Source organism: Drosophila nasuta, chromosome 2L, assembly GCF_023558535.2.
Source record: "Drosophila nasuta strain 15112-1781.00 chromosome 2L, ASM2355853v1, whole genome shotgun sequence".
NCBI lineage: Eukaryota > Metazoa > Arthropoda > Insecta > Diptera > Drosophilidae > Drosophila > Drosophila nasuta.
In genome coordinates, this window is record NC_083455.1 from 10,991,907 (window position 1) to 11,008,231 (window position 16,325).

The window sequence follows — 16,325 nt, forward strand, 5'->3', positions numbered from 1 at the left end:
TACGCCTCTGCAACGGACTTAATTTCCTTTTTGCATAAAGGACATGAAGCGATAGGCAAGCCCATCGCTCCCTTGTTCGGCGATCGAGCAACACTCATTTTTCAAAGGGAACGAAACAAACTATAGAGCTAATAAATGTTTCCAGAGTCGATCTTAATCGAAAATTATCAACAGAAGAAAAAACCAAAAATTTACTAACCAACGAACAATGTATATAAACAAAAAAATAATAGATAAATAAATAATAAAAATTAAAAAAAATACAAAAATGGTACTATTCAAAGGAACCAAAAATAACGTAGAGATATAAAGAAATAATTCATAAATATTTTTAGCCGATAACAAAGCCTGACAACCACATATCGTAGGGTAATTTCATTCACTACCAAAATTCCCAAAAAAAAAGAAATAGAAATAGTGTATTAAATGTATTTTCCATCAAGATTAGACCTGATTTACGGACAACAAAGCAGTTTACAATACTTTTGTTGTATTCCAGAAAATCAGAGAAGCCTAATTCCTAAGGAGAAGAATTTCAAATTTAGGTATTCCTCAGTCATTCGTGGTTGTAGCATTTTCCAATTAAAATGTCTACATATTCCAAGCCGTCTGACATAAAGAACATTAAAATTTGAACCGTTTCACCAATAATGAGGAATAAATTAAACGGGCCAAATAACCAACCGTAGTTGAATTTATTTGTATTTCCTCATACAAATAAATTCCACATTATTGGCAAATTCAATAATTAGAAACGAAAATTCGAAAGAAGAAGAATTCAATTTTGGATATTCTTCAGTCATTCGAGGTTGCAAAATTTTCTAAACAAAATATTTACACATTCCATTCGACTGACATGAAGAACATCAAAATTTGTGCTGTTTCACCAATACTGAAAATTAATTTAAATGGGCCAAAATAATCTACCGTAGTTGAATTATTTTGTATTTCCTCATAAAAATAAATACTCCATTATTGGCAAGTACAAGAATTACAAGGGAAAATTCCTACACAACTTTTCCTTTTCGGCCTGCTTCACCAATGATGAAAACCAATTTAAATGGGCCAAATAACCAACCGTGGTTGAATTTATTTGTATTCCTCATAAAAATATATACTTCATCATTGGCAAATACAAAAAATTAAAAGGGGAAAATTCAATCCAACTTTTTCTTTTTGGCCAAAAGGAACTGATTGTGTATTCCTTCTTGTAATCCATAACAAATTTGAGATAAAGTCGAATTTTTGAAAAGAAATGAATGAAAAAGAAAATGAATGAAAAGAAGATAAAAAGATTTTAGAGTACGATATTTGAATTTAACCGAGAGTCTTAATGAGTATTTACTGTACTCACTATGGCCCCACGTTGGGCGCCACTTTTCTTAATTAATAATAATTAATTAAAACTGTAACGTGCAACGAGAAGAAGCACAAGGCGACAGGGCTATCGGCATTTGCGGGGCACGCTTTAGAGTCCGGCTCTAGCTCGTCGGCTTTGGGGGTGGTGGTCTTGCTTACGCCAATAACCCTTCCTTCGCTGCTCATTATTATTAATTTAAGATCAGAAATTGAGCGTGCTGCGACGAAGAAGGGATTGCTAGAAAACTAGCCGGAAAGAGAAGGAAGATCCAAAAATGTCTCAAAAAAATAGAAAAAAAACAAAGAGAGAACAAGAGAGAGAGAGAGACAGACAGAGAGAGAAAGAGAGAGCGAGAATTGAGGCAGGCCATCACAGCTGTTAAGTGATGAAGTCCCCTCCCAACCTATGATCACAGCATCAGAGCATGGCTCTGGTGATCCCTTTTAACCCTACGACAGTGGTGTCGCTGGCTTGTTTCGGCTAAATAAAAAGTGAATTATTTCATGGTATACAATATTTAATTAGTGATAGATATTAAACAATATGACATTATAAATAAAAATAGTACAAAATGATCAATAATACTACAAGAGGATAGTTGCAATATTTCTTTTAAAGTTTCTTTTAAATATATAATGTATTTTAATTTCAGTGCTTTGTATTATTTCATGTACCAAATTTTAAACTTTGATCTAATTTTATAATTTATCTTCAAACCTATTTTTTTTTTATAATATTTAATAGTTTTTTAATTTCTTTTCGTATGCTTTTCTATAAATTTATAATTCGTGTTTGTACAATGTAAATCGAGGTGAAAGTATAAAGTGTGTGTTTCACAATAAAAAACTCACCAACAGAACTCCTGCGGCGGCGATCGATCTCCGACGAAGGTGTGCTGGAACAGTGCTAAATTAAAAATAAAAAAATACAACTTTCACCGAAACACTTCATATTGTACCTACGCGAAACTGGTACTAGTTATTCAATATAATTTGCATACGTTTTAATTTTTGTTTTAATTTTGATATTTCATAACTTGGCACTGATTTTCATAACTTATTTGTTTAATTTAATTTAATATAATAATTTTCGTTTAGGCATTTTGCCTTCTAAGCTTTTAGCTGTTTTGTTTTATATTTTAAATTTTTTTGTAACTTGTGCACTTCACATTCAACAATTGTTTTAAAATTCTCAATTCTCATGGCTCTACAATTTCTTATTTAATTTCAACTATTTCTTTTATATTTGTACATTTGTTTTGTTTAATTCTTGTAGCGCTTCAACTTTTTAATTTGTTGTTTTACAATATTTTAGCGCTTTTATTTTTAATTGAATGTGGCACAATACATGTTCTAATTTTAACTTTTTATTTTTATTTTTTTTATCAACAAAACAGCTGCGCTAATTCCTTTTGATTCTAAATCATTTTATCTTTTAACTTTTGAACTTAACTTTTAACTTTTATTTTCTTTTTTGTGCAATTTTGAAATTCTGCAATTGCAGTAGCGCTTTACTATTAATTTGAAATTTTAACTAATTTTGTGAACAAATGCACTTTCAATTTTTAAATAATTTCAACTTTTAACTTTGTATCGTATTCATTTTTTAAACAATTTTAACTAAATTAAATTAAATTTAATTATTTTAATTTTTAATATTTCTGTGCAATTTCTGCGCTTTTTGCAATACTAAATTTTTCTCAACATGTTTCATTTTAACTTGTGCTGAGCGGCGCTACACTGTTGAGCTTTTACTCTATCATATTGTTTCACTATTTTTTTTGTTTTATACAATGTAGCGCATCATTTTAAACTTTTCAGATTTGGGTTTTAATTTCTCATAAATTCACTTTAACACACACACACTATATATGTAAGCGATCTGGTCGCTGATGTTCAGGAAAGCAAAGATGAGATGATGCTGTCAGAGAGTTAAAGTTGGCACCTAAAGGCGCTTCGCTGGCCAGGCAGTGGCCTGTAGAGGCGCTCCGCTGGCCGAGAGGGCCGGTGCAGGGGTGCTCCGCTGGCCGTGAGGGCCGGAGAGGTGCTCCGCTGGCCGAGAGAGCCGGTGCAGGGGTGCTCCGCTGGCCGTGAGGGCCGGAGAGGTGCTCCGCTGGCCGAGAGGGCCGGTGCAGGGGTGCTCCGCTGGCCGTGAGGGCCGGAGAGGTGCTCCGCTGGCCGAGAGGGCCGGTGCAGGGGTGCTCCGCTGGCCGTGAGGGCCGGAGAGGGTGCTCCGCTGGCCGAGAATGCCGGCGCAGGGCGCTCCGCTGACCGAGAATGGCCTACAGGGGTGCTCCGCTGGCCGAGAATGGCCTGCAGGGGTGCTCCGCTGGATAAGCTGCGGCACTTGGCCGAAGCAAACTGGCGGTATGCTGCGAAGCAGAAACAAGGCCTTGAAGGCAGCAAAACCAATCCTGCGAACAAAATTTTAATTACACGGAGTCCTCCTATGACACTATAAAACTTTTCTCTTACCAAATAATAGCAAAGACAATAAAAAAAATTCCCAATAGCGCTCGATGCCTTCCGATTTAAATCTTCAATAATTACGCGTCTATGTACGCAGCCGGTCATTAGAAAAATGCTCAAACCGGAACCGGCTTTCACTAAGTTGGCCGCGCTCAAGCTGATGCAGCTGGCGCAGATGTCAAAGCTGAGCTTTCCAGTGCAACCGATGCACTTCAAGCTTATCAGCAGTTTTACAGCACTGCTCGGCTTATCAGCTGCTTACAGCGCTGCTTTAAGCTCAACTCGACAGACTAACAAGTGCATACTTTTAGGAGCTACTTGCAACAACATCAACCTTGACTTAAACTTAGTAAACTTTTAGGCCGAATTCAATACACGTTGCTGTAGGCGCCGTTACACAACTAACCCGATTACAAAAATAATAGCATTGGTAATTAAAACAAGTATACAAATCAAAATGTTGTCAAATCAAAATGTTGTGTTCAATGTCGATAAAATGCCATCGCATTAAATTTAAAGTGAAATAGATGAAAGATTTTTTTTAATCAGCATTTGAGTATAAAATAATTTGTAGATAATATCTCCTAAAGTTTGTCTGCTGAACACATTGACTTTTGAATATTGAAGTTATTATGATTATATATTTATATTTTTTGTCTTGATTTACTGACAATTATTCCTAAACACCAAATCGATTATGTTTTAAAATGGATTACTCCCAATCTTTCATAATAATATTAATACATAAACTGCTTGTTTCTCTAATCTAAGAATTATATAAATATGACTTAATAATAATAAAGTTTAAATTGATAATAACAGTTGATCTCAAAAAATAAAATAAATTTCATAGAAGAAGAATTTCGCTGGTGAATAACAACTCGAACAATCAGATTTTAGACTGATTTAACTATCTCAACTGTCAGCAACGATTCAGATAAACATTTACTGCGTAAGAATAAAGAGTCTAGTACACAAATAAGGATAATAACTTTAACTGGCGTTTCACATTCGAATCTAATCAGTCGCATCGCTTGACACATGCAAAAGGCAGTAAAGGGCGAAATTGAGACTTATGTATAAGAGAAATGGGGGAAATGGAATTCCCCAAGCGATGCATGTCACCACGTTGCGAATCGTCTCAAGTCTGAGCCAACGAATCCTCCACAGGCACTTTTCACTTTTCCCAGGCATCGCATCGCATCGCATCGCACATTTCCAATCACAGAGTGAGTTACGCTCCCCGGGAGTGTTTGGTGCCGCACTCTCAAGCGCATTTTCAGCTTAAAGGATTTACATTGAATACTGAATGTTGATACTTCATATGAGTTTAGTTTTCGGTCGCGAACTGTCGCCTGCCAGCTCAGCTCGCAGCGAGTATCTTCGATTTCCATAAGTGAATTTCATTCAGAGAGACACAGCGAGAAGTTGATGGGAAGAGAGAGAGCGAGAGAGAGAGAGTGAGGCAGGTTCAGATGCCACAACGTTGCATACTCTGGGGCGTCATATGTATGCGAAAAGCCGCCTTCGCCGTATCATGGCCAAATGGTGTCATGTACGATATGTGTGAATCGTGTTGTACAATTTCATGGCTTGGCTTTTCCCCCGCAAACAGAAACAAAAAAAGAAAAAAACAGAAAAATCCAATCGCAAAAGGAGCGAGACAGTTTTTTCTTTAAGACAATGTGCCGTGACTTGGGAGTTGAAGTTGTATATAGACACCAAGTTATACGAGTTTTCGTTTGTGCGTATTTGGTTTGCTAATGGCAAACATTTGGATTTTGCAAATCAGTCGGAAAATGTGCACTGTGCACTGTCTTTGCTTCTCGCTCTCTGTTGTTTCGGTTTCTCATTTATCTGTTTGAACTGTCATGTAAATCCTGAACAGCTTAAAATCAATGCCAAATGATTGAGGAGTTGACTTGTAGTCAGTTTACTGAGTTGGCAGATTTCTTACTCCTTTGGGGATTGGATTTCAGAATCAGTTTGTTAACAATTGACAAATAATATTAGAATTTTTTAAATCAGATGAAAAATTATTCAAAATATTTAAATTTCTTGAAATTGTGTAATTTAAATTAAAATCATTAATATGGATTTAAAGAATTTTTAAGAAACTGATAAATGAAAATAATTATTTTGTCAGAGAAATAATGTTTACGACTTTAAAGAACAAAAAGTGGTAAAATCAAGAATGGAATCTTAAAGGAAAATTTTAATATCAAGTCTTCTAAAAGTTGTTCAACCTAAAAATCGTGTTTCAAGATTTTATTTTTTAAAAACGAAAATTTCTTTAATTAGCTTAGAAATCAAATGTTAGGACTTTTTCAAAATAGAAAAGTTCGTAAATTATGATTAGTATTTTACTTTTCAATACAGATTTGTTCTCTGTGTGTAAATGGTTTAAATTAATTTTAAGATATATTTTATTGATGTAAATATAAAGATTAAATAAATTATTAAATTTAAATTAATAATTTCCATTGCTTGCAGGTGACAGTGCATAAAAAAAACGTACAAGCAAAGTGCAACAACATTAAATATAAGAAAAAAGAACCACAAAAAGAGAACTTCCTTCGAAAAAGAGCCGCAAGTGGATGTTAGTGCAAACAGGAAATGAATATGCAAAAAAGGGAAAGAGGATATGAAAAATGCAAATATCAAATCGAGTTCAATGCAAAAATCATCTGCTAGCCAAACGAAACGTGTTTACACAATTCAGTCAATGCAAGCGAAACTTAATACGAATACATATGTGAGTCACTGTGCAGCCAATCGCTAATTGTGGCTGTGCGCAACTGTTGTTGGACAAAAGCGATGGCAAAACTCATATGAAAATATGCATTAAGTGCAACCGCAAAATAGAAAACCAACAGAAACCAACAGACGGAAATAATAATTTTAATAAAAAGAAGAGGACAAAGGGAAATTACGCTGTGGAAAAACGATAGAGGAAACCAAAAAGGAAAAAAAAACACGAGATTGCAAATGTAAAAATTGATTTCTGCGGTTTCAACTAACGGATATTGCTCATACGCAAAGTATTGTGGCCAAATAGCGGTAGTGAAGTTAAGAAAACAGCAGCAAAAACTAAGAGCTGATAAATAAATAACGAATAATTGTGTTGATCAATTAATAATCAATAAAAATAACAGAAAATGGCGCTGCCCAGAATTGAATTCTGCAGGATTTTCATCATCTTTATCGCCTGCCTCACAGCATTGCCAGGTAAGTGTGAACAGACATTTCCGTTAATATATTAAGTGTGGCCAGCTATCTTGATTAACTTCTGTCACGCAATTTCAATCGGAGAATACTGCTACTGGTATTTCCATCGGGTCACTTAGAATGTGGTTCAGAAATATTGCGGTTAAGGCACAATTCACTCGATTTGTTTTCAGCCGGATGTTGTACACACAACACACACACACATATATATGTACTCACTGGGAAATTGAAAAACCACAGCAAATGCAATAAACAACCTCAAACTGTAGTTAGTGTCCAGCAGTCCAGCAAAAGGTCCTGGCAAATAACGAACTTCAATATTAAATGCCACAAATATTGTGAGTGCTTTGTAGTACGACAAACGTCCAGCTCAAATGACATTTTACAATTGTCATGTCATTAGAGACATCATGAAGGCATAAACCAGATGCAAACGACAAAATTTAACTCCAATAAATTAAAAGTTAAAGATGGAAACCTCCTCAAATGTACTCCTAATTGATTTAAAGACTGTTTTTAAATATTATATTACTAAAAATGTAAGTCTGGCTCAAGTATTTTCAATTCAATATTAGGCTTCTTGATTGTCTGAAAAGAGTTTTAAATTATTTTAAAATTCAAATTATATTTTAAAGATAAAAACAATTTAGTAAGCAGATTTAGCTTATTACTAACAAGAAATAACCTTTATCAATTTCGAAACCATAATATTCGATTGCAAAACTAGTTAATTAAAAAGAAAAAAACACCACATAAATTCTTTACAGCAAAAAAACTTCTATTAACTTCAACAGATATTTTGTAATTTACTTTAAATTGGCTCTTTTATCAAATTTTTTTAATTTAGTTCAAAAAGTATTTTTAAATAATTGCTGTTATAAACGTTTTTATATGGGTATCAATATAATAAAAAATAATAAATTGACTAAAAGAAGATAGTAAATGCACTTCTATCAACTTCAAGAGATATTTTCGTTGTTCAATATTGAATAAAGCTTCAATATTATTACAAGTCTCCACTTTTTCTGATCGATTTAACAATCTTTCAAAGGCCTTTTCTCTTTGTTGTAATACTCAGGTAATTTTCTTGCTTGCCATTTGCTAGCATTAGTCGCAGACTTTTATCTCTTTACCGATTTTGATCCTTTTGCTGTCAATGCCCTCCCACAATGTTTTTATGACTTTCTAGCACTCACAACACTTGCGAATCCTTTGTCCTCAACTGTCATAGCATTCGCATTCATAAAGAAATTTTCATTATTATTTGCAGCATTTTTTCACTTGGTTTTTTAATATTTTCACTTGCTCATTGTAATTTGAATCCGTGCCTGACACGCCTGCCTCTCGCTTTCCATGTTTTCTATACGAAAATGATTCCATTTTCAGTTTTCATCTCTCGGGTTCTCATCGCCTTCTCCGCTGTCGTCGCCGCCGTCTGACACTTTAGGCAAAATGGCTGCAATGACTTGCCGCTTTGTCTGCATTTCCGGTAGCTTTAATAACGTTTTATATTTCCGTTTTAACTGCTCGACGACCACTGTTTTTTCTCTTGCCTTTTTTACGAGCAGCCTCCCGACGAATTACTAACTACGATTTGAGATTTTGTAGTCCTTCCTTGTCATCATTCCCTTGCAATTTAGTATCCTTCATAAATCCGAGCTTTTGCTTTTGGCATTTCATATTTAAATGTTGGTGAAAAAAAGAAAATCGTTGAACTTGAATGTCGTCGCTTAATGCGTTGCAGCTACAAGTGAACTTTGTTGTTACACTAGTCGTAAGGATTGAAGTTTATGTTGGCGGCGGGGCGGGGTCTAAGGCAATTCATCAAAGCGACTTCCGTTTCCGGTCTAGGCCAAAGCAACACAACAGCTTGATTCTGACTACTGTGTTGACTCTTGACAGACATGCGACCAACTGACGTGCCAGACAAGTTAGTCATATTTTGAAGGTGCCCACACACACATATATATAAATATACACACATACACACACACACACTAGTATGGCAATGGGAAGTAGCGACGCCTGTTCGAAAATTTCAATCACGTCGCGCGTATCCTTCACTAGACACGCATTTCAATAGCCAACTAGGAGCGGGCATTGAATGGATAGTGGAGTGTGGAGTGTCATGGCATGTGCATGTCGCACGTACCTCACACACACACACACAAGCACCTACACACACTGTTAGACAGCTAAGCTACATTGGAACTAATGTCTGAATAGCATGATGATATATTCGACGTGCTTTGGTCTAACGCAATAGACGCATATCTAATTAAATTATTGTTGTTAAATTATTATTATAGAATCTAATGGACGAATAACAATGCAAGCATTTGCCACATCAATACTTAACAATGGCTGGGCTTAAAAATAATGGCCAAATGAATGAAGCCTGTTAAAGTAATGAACCCGGGTGTGGAAATTCATTTTGAAGATATATGTATATTATTAATAAGATACTATAATGTGCAAATTTTCTAGAACTGTAAAGTTACTCAATTATAAAATTGTATTATAAAATTTACGTTGAATAACTTTAATTATTTAACTTATTTCTTATATAAAAGAACGCTGTGTATCGACTCTTAAGGAATTTTGATATTATTCTGAAAAATTATTACTGCTTATTAAATTTATGAAAAAATTTTTGACAATCTCTGACAATCTCGCATATTTTGTATTCTACGCTATATTTTAAATGTTGTAATATATCAACATTCCATATATAGCCTTTAGTATATTTCACTACTTTTGCGGTATATTAATTTGGTATATTTTAAAAATAATAGCGCAATGTTTTGCTCTTATTCTTAGCGGATATCTAAAAGTCGATTTATTATATTATATTATATTATATTATATTATATTATATTATATTATATTATATTATATTATATTCTAACTCTTAGAGTTAGATGGCTTTTAATACATTGAAATAAATGGAGTCACATCCATTTTATATAACCCAAAATGCAGTCCATAGAATTTTCCTTAGGTATATGTGTAAGTTAATTTTCATTTACTAAAATATATTTGGATTTCAAATTTCTTAAATTTTTGTCTACTACACGATCAACTCTCGCTTCATCAGAGTTAGTTGTTATTTTAAGAAATATTTGTTCTCTGACATTTGCCACAACGATTGCCAGCGCAGAGCTTTAAACTTTTTACACACCAATCCACACACACACACACGCACATTGGCATATGTATTTGGTGTGGCAAGCACGCAATGTCGGCGGCTGCCGGAAATGCCAAGCACAAGCCAGCAACAAAATGGAGAACAACAGGAATCAACTGTTGGCATGTTCCCGAATCTCTTTTCGCATTCTACATTCCTCTCTCCGCTATTGTATTTTCCTTTTTTTTCCCCCAGTTGTTGTTGCCCGGCTGGTTGGAATTTTTGCCAGCGTAATCACGATTAAACTGTCAACGGCATACTAATTAGATTTTTATTTTTATTGCGCTATGACAGCGCCGCGTGACGGCGTCACCAGACATCCTACGCTCTACATCCCACGTCCTATATATCCTGGCATTCTATGTCCTGTTCGAGCTGCTGCTGTGACTCTGGCTGTGGCTGTGGCTGTAGCTGCTGCTTAGCAAAGCGTGCCTCATGGCACTTGCTGTGCCCTTCAGCCGCATCATTCCCAGACGCGCGCGTGCCTCGCATGACCAAGTGTCCTGAGCGAAGAGTCCTGCCAGAGTCCTGGCCGGCTGCAGTAGAACTTTGAGCACTTTGCGGCGCCTGCTATTTTGTGATTTATGTCTTATCATATTTATGAAAATTATTGTTATTGATGGTATTCAATATTATATATACATATATCTATATATATCGCAAAATGCCACAATGATTGATTGAAAAATTGAGAGCTACAAACTTCGGCTGGTAATTGATTTAAAATACAGATGCCTTGAGGCGTTGCGAAGAGCACGAAACGAAGTGCTCTTAATTAAGTGTCAGCTGCCTTCAGCACGCGCAGCTTAAAGTCAAACACCCACCCACACACACACACTGAGAACATATTTATTTTAGTTTTTGGCCGTCTGCAATAATTCTAGTCTTTGCCTTGTGTCATTCTTTGGGGGCGTTCTTTGGACGGAGAAGAGTCTATTACTTCCAAGCTGTTGAATGCGTCACCGCGTACTCAAGAAATACCCACTGGCAATTCCCCTAACGAAAGACCCAGACCTCTTTGTCGTTCTGCTTTTGCTAATGTTTTTTTCTTGCTCTACCTTCAAGCTGCTGCAGTTTATTTTTTTCATCAAGCGCTCACCGGCTCAGGAAGTGAAATGTTTTGTTGTGTCCGAGTTATTGTAGTTATCGTTGTTGTTCTTGCTCCAGTTGAAGTTGTTGTTGTCGGTGCGTTGGCGCAAGTGCTAATGCGGCCAGACAATAGCGATGGCGTCGACGTCGACGACGCAACGGCTGCGAGTGAAAATCGTTGCATACTTTTCAGCGCACAGCTAAAAGATTTAACGAAACTGCGCCAACAACAATTGCAGCTGCTGCTATTTGTACTTTTTGTTGTTGTTATTACTCTTGTTGTTTACGTACTCAGTAAAGCCTGCTGCCAATTACGAATGCATGCAAATATTTTTGCTTGCAATTTAAAATAATTATAATACTCGCATGGGCCAAGAACACAAACAAGAGCTCAGTCTGCTCTTTACTGTTGTTGTTGTTGATGTGATTATTATTACTCACTGGGTTTGCTTTAGTTGTTGTCCATTATATGCACACTCAACCAGCAACCCTTGGTGTTATTTGCGAGTTTTGTTAACAAACACTTTGTTGTTCACTTTTCTATTTCCTTAAAACATTGCGCCCATTTAGCTAGCTGAAGTTTTTATGTTTTCCATAGAAAGCTTAAGCAAAATAATCCGAGCATGAAAATGTCTTATAAAGATTTCTTCCTTATTATTGCTCAGATGCATTCACTAAATCCGCATTCCATGCTTAAGTAGAAGAATGAAGTGCTAATTCGCAAGTAAAGAATTTTTTAATTAAATCAAAATTCCAAACTACACATCAGCTAAGCAAAAATTCTTCACTACACATTTTTCACATTTTCTTTTCTACTCAAAGGATTTGCTTGAGCTGCTAAAAATTGTTTTTCTTCGATAGATAGCAAACTTCAAAAATAAACGCTGAATTGCATTTTTCATATCAAATTGAATTAAAACCATTGTGTGTCATAAAAATCAAAGTCGTAATAATAAATATATTCCAACTTTTATACCAAATAACTGACCGCTAATGAAAAGTTTTAAGTAGTATTTCTGATACAATAAAAAGTCTTTGGAGTTTAGGTAACTTCAGTGTTATGCGTCGTTCGGAAATAAAGCAATAAAATTATTATATGAAAATATTAAAAACATAAGCAAATAACAAAAGCTGAGATAAAAATCTCAAATCCACTTGAAGAGATTGAGGAAACAACAAAAAAATAAAGCACACTATATAAACACAAACCATTTTTGATGAATATGCAGAAAATGTGCTGAAAATTATTTCATGCGCATGTGTGGGCGTGGCGGAAAAAAGGATAAAAGCGGGATGGAAGGGGAAAAGGAAAGGAGAGGCAAAAAAAAAACTTTTGATTGCTGAAGTAAACGCACCCAACGGAGTTTGGCGTCAGTTTTGCTGGTTTGGGTGTCTCGTGTCTCTCAGTCGTCTGCAACAGATTCACGTCATCAGCATCATCATCATCAGCAGCGGCAACAGTGGCAGCAGGATCAAGCGATGCTTGCCGCCAGGGCGGCGTCTGTGGATACGGCATTATCATCATATACCCATCATAATCATCATCAACAGGCCGAAAACGTGACGCATGGAAATTAATATACAATATTTATATATGCACATGTGTCTGTCTGTCTGTCTGTCCGTGTGTGTTTGTGTATTTATATGCTTGTAAATTGATGGATGTATCTGCGCCGGCTGCGGTTACTTGTGGCTTACAGAGAAGTCATGCTCATCGCCTCCCTGGCGACCATTGCGTATTCATAGCTGGGCAAATGCTCTGAATAATGCTAATTCCGTATATTATTTAGGTGTTTTTGGCAAACACGAAATTAAAAGGAGAAATTGTGATTGAAATTAAACATATTTCCTGCCTATTTCATGCACAGTTTGCATTAACAAGCACAACAGCTGAGCAACTGCAATAGTTTTTATCAAAAAAGGGCTTCCTGGGGCTGCAATATATCTTTACCTTTAAGCTCTGTTCTTACTTTAAGAGTTTCTCTTTTTAGCTTGTTTCTGTCTATGCAAAACATTGCAAACTTTGCCAATAACTCAAACACAAAGCTATATTAAAATCACTTTAAAAATGAAGTCGTTGCTACATTTTTTTGCTTCAACTTTCAACCAAACAGCAGGCAGTAGAAACAGCAGAAAAAAGGGCCAAGAAGAAATTGCTACTCCCGCTACATTCCTTTGCTTTTCTGCTTGGACTCATTTCCTTTTTATTATTTCGCACAATGAACGCACTTGGCGCGCATTAAGTAAGCCCCCAAGAAGCATTTATCAAATTTCTCTTTATAAATATTGTGCCAGCCAAGCAAATACTGTGTCTATAATTCTCTCGCTCTATCTCTCTCTGTCTCTCAGTCTGTGTGTGTGTGTGTTTCTGTATTTTTGAAACATTTATAAAACGTCAGGTGCGGAAAAGGAAAACCGTTGGGATGGTGAAGTAGCATAATGCGAGCTTAATGACAGCAATGAAGATGCCAAAATGATAAACAGCAAACTGCGGCCCAAAAGTGACCACGAACGAAGCGTTGGAAAATGCCCCAACAACAAAAACAAAGTGAAAAACAAACAAAATTCTAAATAGGAAATGTGTTTGGTCATTTTGTGGTAAGTTGCGGGCGCCGCTCTGTGTGTGTGTGTGTCTATAAAATTCTGCTGATTATTCATGGTAAACAACTTGTTATCGTATTGAACTTCCCACTAAACGCATATCGTTTAACAGTCGAGAGTCGTTTTGCTTATGCTTGCCATTTGGGTGCAAATATTTTGTAGCATACTTTTAGGGTAGACTGCAAAATAAAAAACATGAGACGCGAGTTATTACGCAACTCTTAAAAGCCATTAAAAAATCGCTTGAAAAATAAATAAAATTGTAATCTCGTTTGCTCATTTTATTGCCGTCAATAATAATATATATCAATAATATATTTATAAAAAAAATTTTTTGTCCATTAATAGTTATTTTTATCAATTTGAAAACTAATTTAGAGTTTCAAACATACTGTATTCACTTAAAATCAATTTTAGATTTTCATTAAAAAGACAGAAAAACTACTTCGCTTTATTAATAGTTCGATCGTTCATTCGGTTCGTTTGCTTTTAGCTATTTTATTTGCTGTCGCCAACTTTTGCGTTTAATTAACTTTTTTTCCAACTTGTTTGCCTCTAGCTTTGTTTCTCTTTTTGTTTTATAAATATTTTAATCAAACAAGCGCCTTGAATAGCTGCATACTTTTATCGAAGTTTTGACTCTACCTTTTTTTCTTTACATGTATTTTCATCTGTCTGCTATTATTTAACGGCTTGTTGTTTCGCCTCAGCAACATCATCATCATCAACGGCAGCAGCAATCTCCTGCTCGACGTCTGTTTAATGAGTTGGCTTTTGTAAGCGAGAAAAATTGCTTCAATACTTGCAGACAGATCTATTCGTAGTCTCCCCACTCTCGATTTGGCTTATTGATAACAATAAAAAAAAAAAGGCAACAAAGCATTTCCATTCAAATGGCTTAGCTTCATTGTGGACTTTAGCCAGGCATTGTTTGTGGAATGACGAAGCGAGACTCGTCATCGGCTGAAGGAAATTCCAAACGAAGGAAAAACCGTTTCCTCAGTTATCATTTGTTTGCGTCGACGTCTCTTTCACATCGCTTCGTCTCCCTGGGCGCACTTTAAATGTCAATTAGTTGTCAAATGTTTTATGCACTTGCCATTGGCCAGGCGAAAGAAGAAGTCGAAGTGGAATAGGAAGTCTGAACAAGTTCTCAACGTTTCGTTGTTGTAGCAAAAAGCAGAATGTCGAAATAATAATAATTTATAACTATCAATGTCATAAGTTCATGACATGCTCATCAATCAATGCATTAGACAGCTCAGCTCAGCGCTGGCTGTGAGTGGGTAGCGAGATGAAGCTTCGGACAACAGTTGTTGTTCATCTTGTCGTTCTCGTTGTTGTTGCCTCTGCTTCTGCTTCTGCTTTTGCTGTTGTCGTACAATGAAAAGTTTTTCGCCTTTAGCCTTCTTAAGGCACCGCTCATAATTTCATGTTGCATACTTTTGTGCGCACAAGAATTTCCTAGCTACAATTGACAGCAATTGCGTTTTGGTTTCATGTTCTTGCCTCTTCTCTCTCTCTCTCTCTCTCTCTCTCTCTCTCTCTCTTTCTCTCTTTGCTCAAGTATTTGACAAAGTTATCGAAATGGTTGCCCAAAACTTATTGGCAACATGGAAAGTTTTCTTTTTTGGCCTGGGGATTGTGTTTAGGATTGCCCAAAGGATTCGGCTGGACATTCGTACAGTTGATTGAGTTTTATATTAATTCGATTTCATTGCGTGCCAAACGACAATTCAGTCGATATTTCGCAAACGGAAATAAAGTTGCAGTTAGCATGAAATATGGCAATCGATTAATTGAACTCTGTCAACTATTTATAGTACAAAAGGCAACTTTCGGTTATTATTAAAGAGACATTTGTAAAACATAGTGCTTGGTAGAAATAAAATTACAACAGCTAATAATAGTGTAGGAAGAAATTAAAGGAATATTAATTATATTGAAAAAAAAAAACAGTATACTGAATATATCAAATCAAAAAAACAAGCGTAATCTTGAAGCCAGATTCGCGGTGCATACAATAATACCTGTAGATCTGAATATATATTAAGTGTACAATAAGATTCATAATGAATGAGAATTTTAAAAATACTTGTTTAAATAATTTGACCTTAGTTTATTTAACTTAAATTCTGAAATTGGCCGCAACCAAGGCTTTCATTTATTCATATTTTGAGCGTCTTTCATGATCCACCATAATTTACTTCTTGCTTCACACATTTTTCCAATTTCCATTTGCGATTGTGCTCCGCTTTTTTCCTTTTCTCTTCCTGCTTTTGCCTCTGGGAGCAGCAATCCGGCAGGTGTGTGTGTGTTGTTGTTATATTACATACATATATTTTGCACTTTAACTGAACGCGCATTTCCCTTATTCGTTCTGCTGTTGCTG

The 16,325-nt window shown here is 35.7% G+C and overlaps 1 protein-coding gene across 1 annotated transcript in view; it reads left to right on the forward strand.

The window, feature by feature from the left end:
* LOC132798547 (cell adhesion molecule 3) overlaps positions 1-16,325 on the forward strand; it is a 90,838-nt gene that overhangs the window by 36,811 nt on the left and 37,702 nt on the right. The window contains exon 2 of the mRNA XM_060810442.1: positions 6,322-7,056. Within this exon, the coding sequence (XP_060666425.1) occupies positions 6,987-7,056 (70 nt within the window). The 5' untranslated portion in view covers positions 6,322-6,986. The remainder of the gene's footprint in view (positions 1-6,321; positions 7,057-16,325) is intronic.